Consider the following 22114-nt stretch of genomic DNA (forward strand, 5'->3'; position numbering starts at 1 on the left):
CTTAGAGTATAGCTTTTAAGAGAAAAATGATTTTATAGTGGGTTGCCATTTAAAAAAAATATTTTTTTTGTAGAACTCAAAAACAAAAAAAAATTTCGAAAAATTTTATTCTTGTTAAATCATCACATTTTTATAGTACTTTATCACTCATCAATTAGTTTTTTCAAAAAATAAACAGTTTAAGCAAAAAACGTTTGGTTCCATACTTTTTATTCACCTGGTATAGCATTTTTCTCTGGGGCGCGAGTTCTGGCGCACCTGTAGAGGATGCAACCTCTACTTTGGCGTCGGAAATATTGTAATATAAACTAAGTTTAAAACTTTTGAGTACTTTGTCCCAAAGTTTACATTGCTAATAATCGGTAACATTTGAGGTAATGAAATTGGGTGATAATCTTCAACAAAAAATTTATCCAAAATTTTTACCGTTTTATGATTTTCTTTTTTTGAGTTCTGTGTGCCTATTTTTGCTAATTTTAGCTAAATTTCTTTAAAACAATGTAATAGATTTTGAAGAGCTAACCTCAGAGATCATATTTGTTTACAATTTGTGTTGGTGAAGTTTAAGGCTGTGCCCCAAATTGAAATTTATTTTACGAACAAAACCCTCTGTATCTTAAACACTATAAACATTCGGATAAGGCTAATTGAGTTATTTTGACTTCTTTTGAGCTCTACTATCACCTTTAAAAGATTTGCACATATCTTATAATCACCCTGTATACAGTGGTGGACTGTAAAAAACCTCCCAAGCCATAAGTTCGTTACTTTTAAAGATGTTACAATACTTTTTTGACAAAAGTTGAATATTTTTTTTGTTGTCAATCGTTTGCTTGAATATAAATTAATGTTCTATCCTTTCCAAAGCCTATTTTATTTAATTTAATTTTCAAATTGCCTAAAATCAAAAGTTAGTGATAAAAAATAAATTAAGTGAGCTTGTTGAAAGACAATTTAATAAGGAATCCAAAAATAATAAAATATACAGGATCTTCTAAAAAAAAAAAAATTACTTCACTTCCGGTGTCCAATGGCATTGATTGAGCATCTAGGCAAAACAATAGATGACAAGAAACTGTTCAACTGTGTTCTAAGAAATATTGTCGTATCTTTAAAAATAATAAAGTTAGTTATGCTGGGGGTATCCTGCATGTACCAGGTAAATAAAAAGTATGGAACCAAGCGGTTTTTTTCGTAAACTAAGCACTTTACAAAAAAAATAATTAGTGTAGCGTAAAGTCCAATTAAAATGTGACCATTTATTAAGAATAACATTTTTCGAAATTTCTTTTAGTTTTCGAGTTCTGGAAAAAAAAATATTTTTTAATGGCAACCCACTATGGTAATTTTTTTAATTAAAGATTATGATATAAAAATGACCTCTAATTAAACAGAATTGTTTTTTAGTCAGTACTTTTTTTTTWAATAAATTGTTAAAGTTGCGTTCGGAGCCCATCACGAAGATTTTCCGAACTTGAACGAGGGAGTCGTTTCATGACTTTGGTCGTTGGAGAGTCCGGTTTTTGGTGCAGGTGCTTTGGGGTGGTTCCTGATGGATCAAAAAATGTAAAAACAAATCATTTTCTTCTATTTTTAGTCTATTCGAAACCACCCCAAAGCACCTGCATAGAAATCAGGGCTCTCCCATGATGAAAAGCATGAAACAACCACTTCGGTTAAGTTCGGAAAATCTTCGTGATCAGCTCGGAACGCAACTTTAACAATTAATTTAAAAAAAGAACTGGCTATAAAACAATTTTATTTAATTAGAGGTTATTTTTAGATCAGAATCTTTAATTTAAAAAATTACCATGGTGGGTTGCCATTTAAAAAAAAAAAAATTCCAGAACTCGAAAACTAAAAGAAATTTCAAAAAATGTTATTCTTGATAAATAGTCACATTTTAATTGTATTTTACGCTACACTAACTATTTTTTCGTAAAGTGCTTAGTTTACGAAAAAAACGCTTGGTTCCATACTTTTTATTCACCTGGTATGTACTTAAAAAGTTACATAAATTTTCATTTAATATGAAAAATATTTGCTACAAAAGGAAAATACACTAAACTAAGTCTTAAGTATCGAAGTAGTCATTTAACATTTAACTAAAGACAATTTTTATACCTGAAAGGCGTCTTCGTAGTCTCGCGCCGGTGGACGATGATGATAAGTGAGGGATCCATGCCTTACAAGAACTCCAGCACCTCTACCCCTCTCGTCTATCAAGAAAATTTCTGTGAAGATGATAATGCCGAACACAGCAAAAAACATCACCACAATGAAAAAACTCATGTTAGCCCTTTGTCGGTTGCGAAAGTTGATGTACTTCTTCTTTCCCCCGCTGCTCGACCCCATGACTTTTTATCTGAAAACAGGTGCCATTCTAAGTGTTATGTGTCGCTCTGTTTATTTATAGCAAGTGAGGATGATAAGTTGATAACTGTGACTCGTTTGCAACAAAAGCGTATTCGTTTTGTGCACCAGAGAGTGATCGATTCTGTTGGCGCGTAATCGGAAGACTAACTGTAAATTGTGTGTTAAATAAATTTTGTGTGTTGTAGAAGCTTTTGGTTTAATCGATAAAATATATTATTATTAGGGTTATAAATATTTTTCATTACAGTTTCATAGATTTTCACGATCTCTATATATTTTAAATATGAGCGTAATGGTTGTTTGCAGTTATGAACTATGATAAATTGGGTAGGTAATAAATATCCGCTGTGAAAACATAAGCCTCGAATATGATCCTAAAAAATAGAGTCTGAAAGAAGGATTTTGTATTATTTATTTTTATTACATTTTCAGGACATCTAACGTTTTTAATACCGACTGAAAAGTGATACATACCTATTATCTAAAGTATAAAGAAAATAATTAAAGAAAATTTGCCTAAACCTTATTGTAGGTATACGTCTAAATAAGCATCGTCGGTGTTTGTGCAAAATTTTATGTGTCGAAAAGCGCAATAATGTATTTGTCTTAATATTATGCAGGGGCGTCATTACAGGGAGGGCGCCCCATCACAGTGATAGTACCTGTAACCACACTATAATTCAATGCTTTGTACACTCAGGAAGTACATTAGAATGTTCAGTGAGTGTGTAAAACATTCATAATAGTACATTAAAAGCTATTAAGGGCTTTTTAAATTAAATTTATTATGATATTTGACAGTTAAAATTTTTGACATTTGATGTCAAAATGCGGTACTTGCATGCGGAAAATTGCATTAAATTCGGTGAAATACGTTGAACTCCAGCACTTTCTTACTTACAAACGACAGTATATAACTAGTGATGGCAAAAGTATTGTTGCCAAAAACAGTGTTACAAAGCTGAATTTTATGCAACGATTTTCTGTTACACAAAATGCTCATTGTAACACCAAAATAGAAAAAATATTATTATTACACTAGATTTACATGTTACATAATATTTGCCTAGAGACTCACTTAGATATAATTGTAATGAATTTTACCGGAGTTATAGTATTTCTTACATATTTTAATTTAGGTGTTAACAGTACATACAGGCTGAGTCACTTATAATAAAGACCCTGACCGATGTTTAGACGCAACCCAAAATACATTCTCACAGTCAACTTTGCTTTTTGTGCGTTTGTAAAATTTAGTTTATTAAATTCAAATCAAGTAATTGTTTATTAAATGCTGTAGCTGAATCTGTACCGTCAAAGGTACACCGTAGGATTCCAAGCTATAAAAATTGTCACAGGTATCTATGTTTATAGTGGTATCTGAGAATGTATTTTGGGTTGCGTCTGAAAATCGGTTAGGGTCTTTATTATACAGGGTGATTCAGAGAAGATAATGGGCCCGACGTTCTGTCGATGCAACCCAAAAAACAAATTTCGTTTACGTTTTGATATAATTTTAATTACAATTTACATTTGCAATCCAAGTTATCTTACGTTGCTCTGACAGTGCAATTTATAAATTATAAAAAAAAACTGTTTGCCTACCTTTAATGTTTAATTCTTTCATACATTTTGTATTGGGTTTACACCTAAAAGACTTCTCTGACTTCTCTATCATTCCGCGAGAACTGAATAGCACTAATGATGGTTCTCTGCACTGATGTCACAGTGACATAAGATAATAACTTGGATTCAACTTGCAAATCCTAGTTTAAATTGGATCAAAGGCGTAAATGGAGTTTGTTTTTTGGATTGCATCGCCAGATCGTCAGGTTCATTATCTTATCAGAATCTCCCTGAATATGACTTAACCTGTATACAAAAATGTTAATTTACACTAATAAATATTGCATTCTAGAGTGTGGTCCTTTGGGGACCACTCCTGATGTTATTTCATCGGAATAACACCAGAAAAACAGAACTACATTAATGAGAAACATTTTTGATAAAAAAAAAACAGTTTTTAGCTACATCTAGAGTGAAGATATAGCGGCGTAAAAACAAAGTTTTAGGTTTTCTAAATTTTTCACAAAAACGTCTTTTTTATAGTGAAGGCAATTCCAAATAAAAAAACGACTTTCTGATTCAAATTCAGCAGAAATTTTAGATAAGTTTTCAAAAATCGTGTGTCCTCGAGTCCAGATGACTAACTAAAACATAAGAATTTACAAAAAATACAAAAATTTAAAAAGTCTAGAAATTAAAACGTGTGTCTGCATAATAATAAATGTCAGGATCACAAATGAGAAATGTCCAAATAATTTTTATGGTAATTATGACAAGAAATCGAAATGAACGATTTGTATGAATAAACACCAGCAACATCCCATTTTAAGAAGTTTTGAGACGGTTCATAGAATAATTCAATTTGCTTAGATTAATATTTTAATTTTTATAAAATAATTTTTTGAGATCTAACTGCCATGGGACACGTCCTACTTGATAGAAAGACTTTTTAATCGCATTGTAGTTATGAAGCTAAAGTTGATTTTGATTTGTCAAATAGTGCATTCAGTTTATTAGGTATTATTTTTTAAAGTGAAATACGTACTTATGCCTCTGAGAGCAAAACCACTTTTAAAACAAGTAATGGCAACTAGAGCTTGTTCCAAATCTGGTGGCGAACTGACGTTGTCAAAAATGACTGAATTTTGACACTAAACATATGTTTACTATTAAAAAAAAATATTGTTCATGGGCGTCGTATGAAATAATATTTCAAAACCATTGTTATTCTTTAAACAATATTTCAACAGTATAATTTTGATTTGCTATAAGTAACTTACATACCAAATTTCAAGTTTCTAACTCTTATCGTTCTCGAGATATGCTATTTTTTCTATTGAGCACTTTCTAAACTGAATTTATTTTTATTTGACAGTTAAAATTTTTGACATTTGACGTATGCGGTACCTATATTGCTCGAAAATAGCTTAAACTACATTCGTTTCGGTGAAATACGTTAAACTGCAACAATTTCTGACTTAAAAACGACAGTATACAGCCAGTGATGGCCAAAGTATTGCATAAAATGTCGCAAAAAAACAGTGTCTCAAAAGTGCATTTTGTGCAAAAATATTGTTCATAGGCGTCGTATGAAATAATATTTCAAAACCATTGTTATTCTTTTAAAAAATTTAATAATTAGGTACTCATACATAAGATGAAGAATGATGAACAAATTATTAAATTGTTAACGCATGAAAAGAATTTTCAAAAGTGATATTCCTAACAATCCTTGTCTTCAAAATTTTTAGAGAAAAAAAAGTACGCCCATGTATTTTTTTTATATTAACCAAGTTGGCACACTCCGAGTGTCTTTTCTGTCACTGTCAGTTCGCCACCAGATATGGAATAAGCTTTATCAAATTTTACATTGAGGCTTGGGAAAAGGTGACCATGACTATTAGAATACGGCTGGATCAAAATTCGCGGAACAGCTTCACACGCTACTGAAAGCGTTCCGAAAACAGAATGAGCTTTTTTTTCCATCCAGCCGATAGATTAATATGTATATTATAATTATGATAGCTGTTACGCTAATTTTGGGCCTGCACCTATTTGTTTGTACTGCTATCGTATCTTCTCAAAAATTTCAACCTCAAGATCGTAAACTTTCTGTATTTACTTAAAACCCAAAGTCAATTAAATTTCGTGCCAATTTGCACTCGATTGTTTAGAATTTCACACCAAGAAAACATTCTAACTTACCTTGAATCACAAACACTTAAAATCTTGCTTTTTTTTAAATAGAATAATCTAGAAATTATAGCACCACGCGTCAAACATGAATTTTAATATACTTACTGATACTGATTTTAATATACTATAATAAGAAATAACTCATATTGATTATTGATATTAACAATTGTAAAAATTAAAAATTAAATGTAACATATTTGATAAAACCCATGCTTTTAGTCGAAGATAAGATGCACAAACATTTAAGGTAAACGTTATCTCGAATTTATTCATTCATATGTATACTAAATACGAATAACATACAAGTAAGTACTGTTATATTTACGTAAAATGTTTTCACAACTTTGATTTTTGTAAAGTTTGTTATTAAAAGAAAGGTTCAAAATAAGATACATTTAACAAAAAAAATTTGATTGTAACACGTACTTAAAACGTTTTTGCGGACTCATCTGCTATTCAAGACTCGGTTTCACCTCGTCCGGAAACAGCAACGATTCGTCCGCAAAAACTGTGTTTTAGGTATTTCGTATTTGTAATAAAAATAACCAAAGGCTCTAGGGTACCGAATGAACTGTTGAGAAAATTTTAATTTTTTTTTTAGAGAATTTTGCCCCGGTTGGCGACATTTATGTGGAATAATTTTGGGCGGCTGTCAAAGATAAAAATAATTCTTATTTTCACATTTGAAAATGAATTGTGATATATTGTGTAATTGTGTATAGTCCGTCATTAAAATTAAATTAACACCCACGACTTATTAAAGCACTCAAATGACGTCATTTGGGTGCTGGAATAGACTTATTCTAAACGCAAAATAAAGAAAAATATTGTGCAAAATCAAGAAAAAAATTAACTTTTCTTTCCACTGAGTCAGAATAATAAATAAAGTTGTAAATAGTTTCCAGTATTTTTCTCGATCAAGAGGTTGAACACGAGTATAATGAGACAAAATTGTTAATTATTATCAACAATTATCAAAAATTATTTTGTAAACTCGATTCCCGTACATTCTGGAAATTTCCAATGAACAAACTTCTCTAAAACATCTTCACAGGTATTGTTCCTTCTCAACTTTTTCTTCGAGCTGATACAGATTAAGAAACCGATGTATGAATTTTAGAGCTGTATAGTAAAACACCTTATTTAAAAACAGAATTGCCACAAGTTGTGGCTTTTTCGCAATTAATTAAAAACTTATAGAATCAAAGTTCTAATTTAGATATCGAATTATTTTTCATTTGACAACCAATGGCAGTAGGTACACATTTTTATGAATCAAGCAATAGTATATTAAAAAATCTGGTGTGAACATCACACGACTTTCCTTATCCAACTTATTTGGAAAACATCCTTATGGTGTTGGAAATCCGAGTACAAACCTAACGTTTGCGTTAGTGCCACCTGCCGGATTACACACGATATAGATCATAGTTGCCGTGGGTTCGAGTCTGGGGTGCAATTTTTTTAGTTCGGTATCCATTATTTTTATTTTATCACATTTTCCTGCTTAAGAAAGTATATTTTATGATTCTAAATAATTTTTATTCGTCGACACTGTCAAAATTTACGGTCTCCCGTGTAAGGAAGTTTTGACAACTGTTTGGCATTTCTCAATACGAAACGTCAGATTATTTTTAACAGATTTAAAGCAAGTTTAAGCCTTATTGAGTCTAATTCGAAGAATAAAATGTTGTATTCAACTCGTTTGAGTGTAAATCGGACACTTTATTCCACCTCGTGGATGATAAACCCACTCGGTGAGATAATTCGTCCGATTTACACTCAAACTCGTCGAATAAATAACTATTATCTACATGAATTTATTTATAGTATCTTCAACCGAATAATTTTGATTTGCTACAAGTAACTTACATACCAAATTTCAAGTTTCTAACTCTTATCGTTCTCGAGATATGCTATTTTTTCTATTGAGTACTTTTTAAATTGAATTTATTATTATTTGACAGTTAAAATTTTTGACATTTGACGTATGCGGTACCTATATTGCTCGAAAATAGCTTAAATTACATTAGTTTCGGTGAAATACGTTAAACTGCAACAATTTCTGACTTAAAAACGACGGTATACAGCCAGTGATGGCCAAAGTATTTCATAAAATGTCGTCAAAAAACAGTGTCACAAAATTGTATCATAAGATGCTCATTGTAACACCAAAACAGAAAATAGTATGCATTTTTACACAATTTTTTTCTATTGAGCGCTTTTTAAATTGAGTTTATTATTATTTTTCAGTTAAAATTTTTGATATTTGACGTATGGGTACCCAAATTCCTCAAAAGTAGCTTAAATTGCATTAGTTTCTGTAAAATACGTTGAATTGCAACAATTTCTCAAGTAAAAATGACGACAGTCTATGGTCAGTGATAGCCAAAGCATTGCATAAAATGTCGCCAAAAAACAGTGTCACAAAAGTGCATTTTGTGCAACTGTTTTTGCACAAAATGCTTATTGTAACACCGGAATAGAAAAGGCATTTTCTTTCTCAGAGTTATCTTTGACCTCAAATCATACAATATTTTTGTATTTGCCACTTATCTCCAAAACCCCCTAGATTTGCCACTTTTCTGGTAACAAAATTATAATTGGAATAAACTCAATTGCAACATCTTTCCACACCAAAAAGATATAAGTATATTCGAACCCAACTCAATTCGAACGACACAGCCAATGAATTATTGGATGAGAGCGAAATGTGAAGGGCCATTTTAGGAGTCCGGAGTTCCTCAGGGAAAACAGATAAGATACAGCCTCGAAAAATAGTGATAGTATCGGTGTAAATAAAAAAGTAAATTGGAAGCAAAAGAAGTATATTACACCACTGTTGCATTACGTGTTAAACAAAACCGACAACGAAATGTTGCTAATTACTTCTCTAATACAGGGTGTCAAAACTTGCGCCCCAGAGAAAAATTTCAGGTAAGATACCAGGAAAAAATGTTGACAAATATTTTTTGACATTTAACATTTTTTTATGTCTAATGATACTGATGATCTTGTATATGTTTTTTTTTATAATTATTAAGTAAAGGTACAAAAATTTTGCCAATAAAAGCCACAAATAACTTTAAACAAAATTACAATTTAGGATACAGCTTTTTTGTTTCCTCTTCTAATAGCCTGTAGCAAAAAAACTTAAAAATATATTTTTCCAACAGAAATAACTAGAGTCAAAGTGCAAAATTTAAACTCTCATAATTTCGAAATTTTTATAGATGGGATTTTTTTAACATTTTTTCCATATTCGTGGTATCTTACCTTACATGACATATTCCCTGGGACGCGAGTTCTGGCGCACTCTGTATTTAGAAATTAAAATAAAACAACGCTAGCGAAAATTGTTGCTTTAACAGAGCAGGTAGAGATTTATTAGTCTTGAAAGAAACAAATTATTACATGGTGAAACATGGCTATAGCGTGGTATTGCTATTAGTCTCAAAAAAATTGTTTAAAGTCACTTCGTGAGAATGTCTTTCAGCGTCGCATGTGTAAACTATGATTACACCCAATTAATTGGTTTTATTATCCAAAAAATGTAAAATTTAAGATCAGTTTAAACATACACATTGATTGTAGAAAATATTAGAAATAATACAGGGTGTTTAAAAAAATGTAAAATATTTAGGGAGGTAATATGGACCAAAGTTTTAGTAAACAAGGGTCCGCAAAGTAATGGTTTCGGAGATATCGAATCTGAAAATTTTTAGAATTCCCCCTAGAAGCTTCTCTTTTTTATTGAATAGACTGAAAATAAATATTTCAAAAAACAAATAATTTTCGATATCTCCGAAACCGTTATTTTGCGGATCCATGTTTGTTAGAACTTTTTTGTTTGTTTTGATCCATACCTCCTGAAATATTTTACAATCTTTTTTAACACCCTGTATAAAGTGAAACTTCTATAGGAAAAGATTGTAGAGTACAAACTCATTTATGTCTATCCGGCAACGTAAATTCCCCTAAGGTGGAAGGTTAAAGAGAATTATTTATGGCAGTTATACCAAAAGCCTGTAAAACTTGGCCTGTTGTCTGACAAGGTCCTTTCTATGTGAAACGATGAAAGAATCAAGCCGTTGTATGTATCTTTATACTTTATACTGAGTTTTTTTAACTAGATAAGGTAATAAGGTAAAAAAATGGCTAATGTAAACTGGGCGATAAGTGAAGAATATACATATTTGTTAAACATTATAATATTAAAGTAGTATTAAAATAGTATATTAAGCATCAAGAACGGTAAGGACATTTTACCAATCGAAGAAAATTGTATTAGGTCGGTATGTTCTTAACGTTCGTGATGTTTATGACATTTTATGCGCCACTGATTTTTGTTAGTTTTTTTTAATAACATATCTAAAAAATGTTCTAGAACGCCAAAATACTTTGGCGACGACTTTGATCGTCTTACCGACGAGTCTGGGATAGCTACGATTACTGTGTTGGAAACAGACGTAGTAAACAATCGAATACAGTAATCGCGCAAAAAAGTCTTTTTTGCGCGATTAGACTCTATTCGAGTTTTTTGAAAATTTTTGATTAATCTTCTTTAAAATACAAGATGGTCTCGATATAACATATCCAAGAAAATCCAATAATTTAATCGTTTTCGAGATTAAAATGATTTAAAATTGATCAAAATTTAATGTGCACGACTGAGTAAATTGAGATTAAAAAGGTAAATCCGGTTGGTGTAAACTGTTCTAGAAAATTATGGCGCAAAATATTAATCTTTTCCACTTTTAATTGAAAATATATTGTTGCTAGAAAAATTAAAATTTTTGACTTCCTGTGACGCTATTTAGTATACACACACTGTGTCAATTTTAAAACTTGCAATCGGCAATTTCTCTCAACTGAAAAAGTTATTAATAATCACTTAAAACCGTCTTGGTGGTTCCTAGGGGGAATTAAAATGACATGATAAGTGACACACTTCCACCCACCCTTGAATATAGTAAAAAAATGAAAATTTAACGTAGGCTGTTGTATGACATTTTTGAAAAGCGCTTGTTATGGGTTTTCCATCGATGTATCGCAAGTAGGGTCGTGCCATTTAAAATTTTCAACTTAAGGTGGCTGTGGCTTGAAGGGTGGATGGAGGAACGTCACTTACCATGCCATTTTGATTCCCCCTAAAAACTACCGAAACGGTTTTGAGTGATTCTCAATAACTTTTTTAGTTCTAGAGATATTGGCGATTGCAAGTTTTAAAATTGACACCCTGTATAAAATGACTCAGGTTCTATCCTACGTGTTTACACACATCTAAAAAAGCGATGTTCACACAACTCAAATTTATAATTTTCGGATCTGTTGTTTTGTCATCTGTGTAGGAGTTCTTTTTTGTCAGTGATAATACGTCCATAACTTTTTTTCCTGTTTTGATATTACCCCATAAAATCTTTCAACGCTTTTTCTGGACATTCTGTATTAAATATTAAGAACGCTAAAAACATTTCACTTATTAAAGACAATTAGTTATGGGAGCGGAGCGACGATTTTAATTATTATTAATTATTGTCTGAGATCGGTCATCCCGTAAGGTTCTGGATGCTTATAACGTTTTTAGCTTACCAAAATACATATAATCTTCACTATCAGATAAAATAATGTTGATTAACAGCATCTCGTCCTAATTATTCCTCTCCAATGGACCCTAGAGCACGTCTCAGAGAACGTTTGTTCCTGCGGATCACATCAAACACCGAATAACTTCGATATTGGATTGCATTGGAACCTACCCTCAAAATTGTTTCCGGTACACTAAGTTTTATTACACTGTGTAGACGAAATTGCGCAGATTACTGACCTGTTAAATATTGCGTTATTACATCGTGTTTTGTGTCGGTGGTTTGAGCTAAAGAAGTTGGTGAAAAAAGAATCAGTCTTATTTCTCTCTTGCAGCATGATAAATAAGGTATTAAACATCCTATTTACCGCTCCTACTAAAATCATTTTCTGCAGTATTAATGTTACACTACCATTTACACCGTGTAAATAGAGTGGCACTCCAAATTAGTACTTATTAGCAACATTGTGATTATTAGATGTTATGAAATATTTGTACAGGGTTATTCACGAGAGGGATATTTCTGAATTTTTTTTGCCGCAACTAACAATACCAATATCACTATCTGCTTAATTAAATATGTTATTTCTTTTAAATTAGAAACCAAAGTAAGTTGGATGGATTTGCCAGAAATGTCAGATTGACAGATAACCTGTATTTAATCAAAATTCAACAAATAACTTAACATTAATCTAAAAGGTGTTTGAAGTGTCTACCATCAGCTTCTAAACTTGCGCCTAGTCGGTTGGTAAACGATAACAAAACATGTCCCATCGTTTAAGAGATGATTTTTTTGCTTTAATGTCAAAGAGACAAGACTAATAACAGCTATCGTGGATTCATAATTTTCATAATTTGAAATCATAAATTGTTGCAATATGTATAATGGGTTGCGGCAAAATAAATCAGAAATAACCCTCTCGTGAATAACCCTGTATGTATTCAGTTTGGTAACATGGTTTTGGAACTTTTGTTTTATAAGAAGAGTAATTGGTCCCATTTTATGAATTTATGTGTGTTTACTGCCAAGCAAAATCAGTATACCTACAGAGTGTCAAAAATGCAAATTAAACAAAATTTGTTTTCAAACTGCAGCGTGTTACTTTTCCAATATGTAAAAATGGAAGAAAAAAAAACAAACGAAAAAAACTTTTTCGGTTTCGATTCCTTCATAATTTTATAATTCAAGAAAATACCGGTTAAGGTCCAAAATTACATGTGGTTTCGGTACCGCTTCCGGTTTTTTTGGTTTCGGTTCCAGTCCGGTTCCGGTTCGAGCCTCATCTGAACAACTTCAGAAAAGCCTCTCTCCAGCATGGTAATTATTTCCACTTTGTTGAAGTAACAGACTGGCGCGGCACCGGCGCCACTATAAAATACAGGGTGTTTATAGCCTTGGAGTTGAAAATTGACCTAGTAATAGAAGAGTACAGAAATACTGTAACCGAGAAAAAAAACTCACACAATTGTGAATGTTATTTAACTCCAAAATATTGGTACACGGTTTGAGGGTCACTGGAATTATTTCCAGATAAAATTGTATTGTTGCAACAGATTAACAAATCGTATCCATGACAATGAAAGAGAAAAGTCACTTCATAGTTTTGACACTGTCATCATTTGATTTGCTTTTACTTTAGTTTTTATCAAAATTCGAAGATCTTCTGTTTAATCTCTTTCAGCGACTGGTTTCCAATAGGTTTGATTCGTTTTTCTTATTTTTTCTCCAAATTTATGAACATGTATGGCAAAATATTAAAATAATAAATTGGTTGTCGTGATTATGATTTACGGTGAAACACAAGGTAATCATACTAATGGCCATTGTCGCAACCGAAACAGCAGTTCTCAAACAAATAGTGTAAAATGAATAATTTCCTTTAACATCGTGAATTTTTGTTTTATTTAGCGTATTAGTTTTCTTCTACCGTGAATATTATCTCATTTAAATTTCAACCTCAAGACCGTAAACACCCTGTATTTGTCAATTAATTTTTGTTGTGATGTTTTGACATTTATATTTATTTTTGAAAAAAAGTTGATTGCAGACAAAATTAAACAGTGAAACTTCTTTTTTTTTGTCAAAAAGATAGTTTGAAAATGATATTACCTACCAAAATTTAATGCTCGCAATTGTACATAATTATATTGTTGGTTCCTATTAACAACATTTTTACAAGAAAGCATCTGCTACTTACAGTTGGAGACTAAATACTTTGGTCGTCAATGTCACTTGAGTGACACCAAATGGTAAAGCATGCTTTAGGACTGTTAACCTTATTTTTAGCTACTGTCAGGTTGTATGTACATACAGGGTGAATATAAAGTATGGAACCAAGCAGTTTTATTTTTAATCATTTGCCCCCAGAAAATAATAATTAATATAAATTAAAGTAATATAAAAAATGTGATCGTATTTTCATAACGAAATTTTATTTTGTTTTTGAGTTATGCGATTTTTTTTGACAAAATTGCAATTTTTGTGAAAAATTTTTTTTGAAAAAATTAAATATAAAGCAGATAGTTGTAATCCTTAGAGTATAGCTTTTATGAGAAAAAATATTTTATAGTGGGTTGCCATTTAAAAAAAATATTTTTTTTTGTAGAACTCATAAACAAAACGTAATATCGAAAAATTTTATTCTTGTTAAATCATCACATTTTTATAGTACTTTATCACTCATCAATTAGTTTTTTCAAAAAATAAATAGTTTAAACAAAAAACGTTTGGTTCCATACACTTTTTATTCACCTGGCATTTTTGATAGGAAAATATAATAGCTGTCATTAATTTGAAAATGTCATTTATTTTAACGTTAAATGTTGAATTACATTAAAGTGTCAGAAAAGTGACGACCAAAGTATTTTGTCTCCAACTGTACTACTTCTGACAATTTCTAAACAATAACTAGCAATTCGTCTTTTCTGTAATCCTGGGTCCAAAACAGCTCTGTATTATCGATTCTAACAAATTATGCAGAATTTGCATGAGTTTCAAAAACACTTAGAAAAGAAAATTACTTCTGACATGGGTCTGTAATTGAAGTGTAAATAATAGATTACTTGAGGAACTTAAGAGAGTAGTTACATGGCGTACATGGCAGTCAGGACATACATATTGCCATTTCAATCAACTCGAAAGACTCGAAATGTAAGTGAAATATAATTCAGATTTCCAAATTTGTAACTCATCAGTAGCCCGTTTAAAGTGACAGATGGCATATTTTTGTTTCAAAATTGTGACAGCTCGTGCACTTTCTTACCTTAAATAGCCTGTTGAAACCGCCTTTTCCGTACCATTGTAATCTTCAGGTGCAAGGAGACAGCACCTACCACTCACGACTATCAGCTGACGAGGTTCGAGAGGGTGCTAGTGTTATTAGAAACATGTCAAGATCGGACTTTCCCTTGCCACTGTTTATTTACACTTTGCTATCCTTAGTCACACCAAATTTTAAAAGAATGATTTTATTCTAGACATAGAAACAATTTGAAATTTTATACTACGCGACGCGTTTCCAGGAATATAGCTAGTGGCAATTGGGGTTGTAAGGACGATGTCGGAAGCAGCCGATGCTTGGGAGAGTTGAATATTCTGGCGCATGCGTCTCATTTCGCATTCATACCTACGAAGGACCGTCAATCGATGGGATTGCATAAAACTGCGGACTCAGACTGGAATTAGGATTTCACAAAAATTGGAACTGTTTCACATTCTAAGGAACGACAACAAACAACAGATAGCACAGTTGCAATGAATTGCTTTTTTGATTGTTTAAAAGAAACTTGTTCTCTGGAAAAATCGAAGGAAAATACTAAACGCAGAGTATGGAAACTACTACGTATTATTACAACTATTAAAAATTATTTTTTTAATGTATTTTTAAACAATACGCTAATTGGCGCCGTAGTGCGGTCGTACTACTGCAACGATTTCCTGTATAAATCTCGTTTCAACGCCATATTCTTATTACTCTGATAATTCACCCCTATTAATTAATGAAGCATCTTTACTTCAATTAAAACGGGTAGTTTTTAATAATTCAAAAATAGTTTAAATGAAAGCTACGGATACCTAAAGACTAGGATACGAAACGATATAAAACAAAACGTCTCCGTTAGTGAGGCCAGATAGCGCAGTTGTTCCTTTCCCTTCTAAGTTTTAAGAGGAATGAAGTAAAAAGATGGTTATACCTACAGGGTTATTCACGAGAGGGTTATTTCTGATTTTTTTTGCCGCAACCAACAATACCAATATCACTAACTTCTAAATTAAATATGTTATAAAGTCTGTTTTTTTTAAATGGAAATTACCAAGTCAAAATTTTGGTGAAAAAATTGGTAGCAGCTTGTCTCCATAGCCACAAATTTTGTTTGCTCTTTGTTTTTGTCCCTAGAAATTTTGTTAAAAAATTATGATTATGTGTTCAAATTGAGATGTTGTCAAAATTTTGACTTTTATGAATCTTGTGTGCCTGTTTCCTCTTTGAAAGCGCTATAATTGAATACCTGAGGACAGACATCATTACCTAAGATCTAAAGACAGAATTCAGTGCTAATAGTTTTGACAGAAACACACCGCAAATAAGTACAATGTTGTGGACATAAATGAGATTCTTGCTACAAAAACTTTAAAGAAAAGGGATGTATATACAGAAAAAAGTTGTTTAGCAAAAGGTACAAGTAGGTATTAATCATAATCAGATTATTAATCATCAGATTGGCAATAAATTTTGTGTAATTTACTGAAATGAGCTCAAAGTTGATGCATTTTATAAATTCTTCTTCAGCTTTAGTTTCAAAATTATTACTTTTTCAACTCATTCCTCAAAAAACGATGCACAAGACACTAATTTAATTGCGTTCTTTCCGAGGTTCTTTCTCATTCATGTTTATTTTGTATTCTTGTCGATTTCTTGCTAAAAATTAAGAATATTTAGCAAACCTGCATTACAAATTGCTTCTACATTTTAACGGGCCCTTTTTCTAACTTCCTGCTGGCGAACTATTCGTTTTCAAATTTCGAAAAACTGTTAGTGTACCGAATTTGTTTCTTTTTTGGTGTTTTCTTAGACGATTTTTTGTGTTGACTTTTAATGACATTGTTTTCAAATTAATTCAAAAAACCGGAACTGCAAAGTTTCTTTATTAAAATTACCGTCGTCTGCGTTGATTGACAGTAAATAAAGTCTTGGCAATAGGAGAAAATCAGCCGCCAATAGATGGTACTAAAACATCAATGTTTTCCCCATTTGAATAGTTTGCAGTTCATGTGCCAGATGTCTCCTTTACTAATTTTGGCGCGTAGCTTAGACGACGGCGCGGCGACTTTTGGCGGGATTTTGACGAAATTTTGTGACAGCTTTTAGTTTTATTTAATCTGTCACCTAAGGGTTTTTAAAAGTATTTTTTTATTTAAAAAAAAAGTTGAAATTTCCAATTTAGAAAGTAATACCTCGAAATAGACCCTCCCACATAGTTTATGCAATGAGATAAGGAGCAAAAACGCTTGCAAGTACTCACATTTACATTGACTTGTCAAATTGACAAAAATGGAAAACTGATATTGTCAAAATATGTTTTCCCCATTTGATAGTTCCAAGCCGGACACCAGAGGTCAGCTACTTTGCTGATTTTCTCCTATAGGCCAAAATCGTGAACTTGTCAAAATCGAAAATTCCGGTAGATGACGCGGACGTTACCCTCCAAAGGAAACTGTAATTTGTGAAATTTGAAAATTTACAGGAAATTAAATGTCACAATTATTGACACATTTAATAAAATATTGATCTGTCACACAACTAATACATTTTTTCAGCTTAAGAAGCGCAGTATCAATATCTTTCAGACGTTACATTATAATTTTTAAAATGCCAAGTATCCGAACTTGCTGTGTTCCAAACTGTGGGCAAGCGGAGAAAGAGGGTGTTATTTTACATCAATTTCCAAAAAGCAGAAATCAAAAAAAAAAAACGAATGGCTTAAGAGAATACTTGGTACCATCGGCAATATACCCCCAAATTCCGTGATTTGTGGAAAACACTTTGAAATAACGAGCTATTATAAAAACAAAAAATTGTTACCAAATGCAGTTCCATCCTTGCTCTTGAATTATAAAAGAATTACTCGTTTTCAGGTAATTTATACCACTTCCATTAATTCAGAACTTAGAAACGCCGTTAGAAACGCCTGCACCGTGTCTCCAATCTCCAGAGTCATTTGACAAAAATTATACGATTTCAAATCCATTTCGATTTGATTTTGATCAACAAAGCGATTTAAAAGTAGGTGATACTCATGACTTTGATTTAAAAAATGTTTCAGATGCAATAAGTTCGGCAGAAAAATTTGTCTTACTAGATAAAATTTAAAATTTAGAAAAAAAGTTAGAGGAAGCAAATGTAAGATTTCAAAAGTTGAATAAGCTGTATGAAAATAAACTTGAAAAACTAAGGAGAATGCAGGAAAAAATTGACAATTACAGTAAAGGTCAACATTGTGTAGTGAAAATTGAGTCAGATGCAAAAGACTTAGAACCAAGGGCTGTGTTTTTACTTGATCAAATTTATAATTATTCCCTAAAAAACCCAAGATGGTCTGAAGTTACAGTACGTCATTGTACTGCCTGGAGTTATATTTCTTCAAAAGGTTATGAATTTGCAAGTCATTTTTTAAAAGCTCCATCCAGAAGAACTTTAGACAGATATATGGGAAATTCTCAAGGGGATCCAGGCTTGACTAATTTAATTAAAAACAGAATAACTGCTGAAGGCAATAATTTAAAACACGTTGAGAAAATATATTCTCTTATTATAGATGACATGGCCATTAAAGAAAAAATGGAGTATAATCGAACAGAAAATACATTTTACGGCATTGCAAATACTGAGAACGAAATAATAGGAAAAAAGCCCATTTTAGCCAATAAACTGTTGTGCTTCGTTATTCATGGATTGTCTACCAAATACACTATTCCCGTTAGATACTTTTTTCATAAAACACTTTCGACTGAACAGTTTTTTTAATATGAGCATAAATGTAATAAAACAGGTACATGAATGTGGCTTCAAAATCTTGAAATTGGTAAGTGACAATCATAAATCAAATGTTGCACTTTTTAAAATGTTAGGACAAACAGAGCTGAAAACCAAGGTCCAAATAGAAAAATAGTAGAAAATATAATTAATCCTAGTGTTTTTTATTCAAAGTTTTGAAGAAATAATAAAGAGTTATTGTAATATGTTAATGTTCTTGTAAATTTGTAAAGAATAAAAATAACTATATAACCCAAATGTAAATCTTTATTTTTTAAATAAATAAAATTATATTTGCGTATAAAATGTTTTAATTTTTGATGTTTTTGGTCTAGTCCTTTGAAAAAATTACAATCAACAAAAAATTATTATACAACCCATAAAACACAAAAGCAAATTTTTGTATACAAAAATTTATCAAGGTTTCAAGCCAAAATATACAGATTCCATTAGACTGCAGACTCGTCGCTCCCCCAACGGCCATTTTTTGGCATTGCCCAGACTTTTATTACTGTCAATCAACGCAGACGACGAAAATTACCATGAATGAATTTACTAGTGATGCCAACGTTAAGACTGTTTGGCATTTCCATTAAAAAAAAAACTTATCTTTATCTTTTATGTTAGAAATCAAAGTAAGTTGGATAGATTTGCTAGAAATGTAAGATTGACAGATAACATATATTTTATCAAAATTCAACAAATAAATTAACAAGTTAAGTTAATGTAAAAGGTGTTTGAAGTGTCTACCATCGGCTTCTAAACATTCGCCTAGTCGGTTGGTAAACGATAACAAAACATGTCGCACGGTTTGAGAGATGATTTTTTTGCTTTAATATCAAAGAGACAAGACTAATAACAGCTATCGTGGATTTAGTTATAATTATTTTCAAAATTTGAAATCAAGAAATTGTTGCAATATGTATAATGGGTTGCAGTAAAGAAGATTCAGAAATAACCCTCTCGTGAATAATCCTGTATTTACATAACAGTGAGTAGAACTCAAACCTAAAAACTATAGCCAGATAGAGCATTAAATTCACAATAGTAAGAGATAAAGGTAATGCAAAAATTTTATTGAAAACTATATTTAAAAAAATTTCAAACATTTACCAATTTGCGTCCCGTCTCATATTTTTCTAAATTCTGCGAATACGGTTAAAGTACAAGAAAAATGTAAGAAAGAAAGTTGTAGAGAATAAAATTTTCAAGAAAAAAATCCGAGAGACGATACTTCTATCTTCAACGGTAATAATGCAGTAACTAATATGGTGTCTAGCGCACTCATTTTGTCAATTTTTTTCGTTGAAACGCAAATTGTTTACTCATCGTTACCAAGACAACGAAAACCAGCTAACTTTCTGAATGAACAATTCTATCATTTTCTGGTGCAATAATCTTCAAAATACATCTCGGGCATTCCATGTCCTCAGATAATTTCGCTTAATATTAATCTTTCATGCGTGTTAAGAAGAAAACCGCACTCGTGCAGTTTTCATACCTAACACGCATTCAAGATTAACCTAAGCAAAATTATCGGTAACATGGAATGCACTCGTGGTATTGCTAATGATAATCTTGTACCTATATGTTTTTTTTATAATTACTTAATAAAAGAACAAAAATTTTGACAGTAAAAGTCACAGATAATGTTAAACAGAGTTACAATTTAGCTTCCTTGTTTCCTCTTCTAATAGCCTGAAGCAAAAAAATTTCGAAAATTATTCTTCCAACAGAAATAAATAAAGTCAAAGTGCAAAATTTAAACTCCGAAATTTTTATAGATAGAATTTTTTTAACATTTTTTTCATGTTCCTGGTATCTTACCTTACATGACATTCTCTGGGGCGCGAATTCTGGCGCACCGTATACCTTACCCACATAATACAAAATTGGCCCGGTTTGACGTTCAGTGTCCCAACTCTTCAAATATAGGAACTCTAGCTATGGCTAACCGTGGCTAACGATTTTCTCGCAATACCAAAACAAGTTAAGCTGAAAACTACACTCACCGGCAAAATTATCGCATCACATGGAAAAGTGATTTTTTATTGAAATAACGCTTAAAAAATAAATGCATCAAAAATTAATTAATTAACTAATTAACGTTAAGTTAAACTAAAATTACGAATTAAACTTCAACAATTAAACTACAATTTAATTATTGTCAAAAGAAACAAAAAAGCGAATTCCGTGCGAATCAGTTCTTTAGCTTAGATAAGCTTGTCTCACATTCGGAGGCAACCATTAATACCTAGTATTGCCTCCTCGAGCCTGGAAAGAAGCTCAGTTTTTTATTGTTGTCTCTCTGAAATTAGCGGTAATTTTGATAATTTGACATTTATTCAGTAAACAACGAATCTACACCAATTGTTTTTGAAAAATCTATAGTCGACTGAGTTACTTGATAATTCTACTATTCTACAGGGTTATTCATGAGGAATAATGAGCCTGACCAAATTCTCGATGCAACCAACATTACATTGGTCGCAAAGCAACTTGCGAAAAGTAATGGTGGTTGCATCGAGAATTTGGTGAGGCTTATTATTCCTCGTGAATCACCTTGTATATCATCAATTTTAGTACTATTCTCAGAACCATTTAGCCATTTTAATTCTTAAAATTTAAGTGATGCGATAATTATTCCGGTCAGTGTATTAAACATAGGCATACGGAATGTTAGTAATAACAGGTGTTTATTTGAATTTCGCGTCATAGTTGGCGGTGATATGAGTGAGTTGTGAACAAACCACAATTTTTAATATGCCCAGCGAGGTGTCAAATGTCAGATTAATAACTTTCAATACGATGGTTCGAACCAAATTCAAAAAAATACCCGTTACAATCCATTTAAGTAGATAGTTATTTATTATACAAGATGATAAACAAATCTACGAGTGAAAAGGTTAAGTTTACGTGTGACGAAGTCACGAATGGACTTTTTTCACGGGTAGACAAACAATCTTTATCGTCGTGTATAATATTTTGTTTTATTTTCGTTCTTCACTCACCTACCAGAATTTCTTGAGTATAAACAGTAAATAAAAATTACTTTATTTCACTAGACGATAAAAGACCACTTTATCTACTGAAATTAGTTGATAAAATATAAACAGTAGGTAAAAATTACTTTATTTTACTAGAAGATAAAAGACTACTTTATCTACTGAAATTACTTGATGAAAACACTCTTTAACATTGAGTACAAAATAAAAAAAAATAGTCGGTTTGTTAATTTGAAGTTTCCCAAACGTAACCTTCAATTTTGCGGGTTTATTAATTATTTTTGCAATCATGAATACACTAAAAAAAAATTAACCTTTTTCTTTCAAATGCTTAAACACAATTTCAATAT

At 31.4% G+C, this 22114-nt stretch overlaps 1 protein-coding gene and 1 long non-coding RNA gene across 4 annotated transcripts in view; one reads left to right on the top strand and one right to left on the bottom strand.

Moving 5' to 3' along the window:
* Positions 1 to 2563, top strand: part of LOC123016469 — a 5622-nt gene extending 3059 nt beyond the window's left edge. Inside the window, exon 2 of the long non-coding RNA XR_006413444.1 lies at positions 2132 to 2563. This is a non-coding gene — a long non-coding RNA (uncharacterized LOC123016469). The remainder of the gene's footprint in view (positions 1 to 2131) is intronic.
* LOC123016468 (beta-1,4-galactosyltransferase galt-1) overlaps positions 1 to 15320 on the bottom strand; it is a 33301-nt gene extending 17981 nt beyond the window's left edge. The window contains exons 1-2 of one of the 3 annotated variants that reach the window (XM_044416881.1): positions 14989 to 15320; positions 2125 to 2365 (exon numbers count right to left, since the gene is read on the bottom strand). In XM_044416881.1, coding sequence (XP_044272816.1) covers positions 2125 to 2355 — 231 coding nt within the window. In that variant the 5' untranslated portion in view covers positions 2356 to 2365; positions 14989 to 15320. Of the gene's footprint in view, positions 1 to 2124; positions 2418 to 14988 lie in introns of those variants that run through there. The other 2 variants (XM_044416883.1, XM_044416882.1) reach the window with 2 other exon arrangements.
* Positions 15321 to 22114: the final 6794 nt, after the last annotated feature.

This window comes from Tribolium madens, unplaced genomic scaffold, assembly GCF_015345945.1.
Source record: "Tribolium madens isolate multiple individuals breed KSU strain unplaced genomic scaffold, Tmad_KSU_1.1 Scaffold_1;HRSCAF=32;Tcas5.2_LG8, whole genome shotgun sequence".
Lineage (NCBI taxonomy): Eukaryota > Metazoa > Arthropoda > Insecta > Coleoptera > Tenebrionidae > Tribolium > Tribolium madens.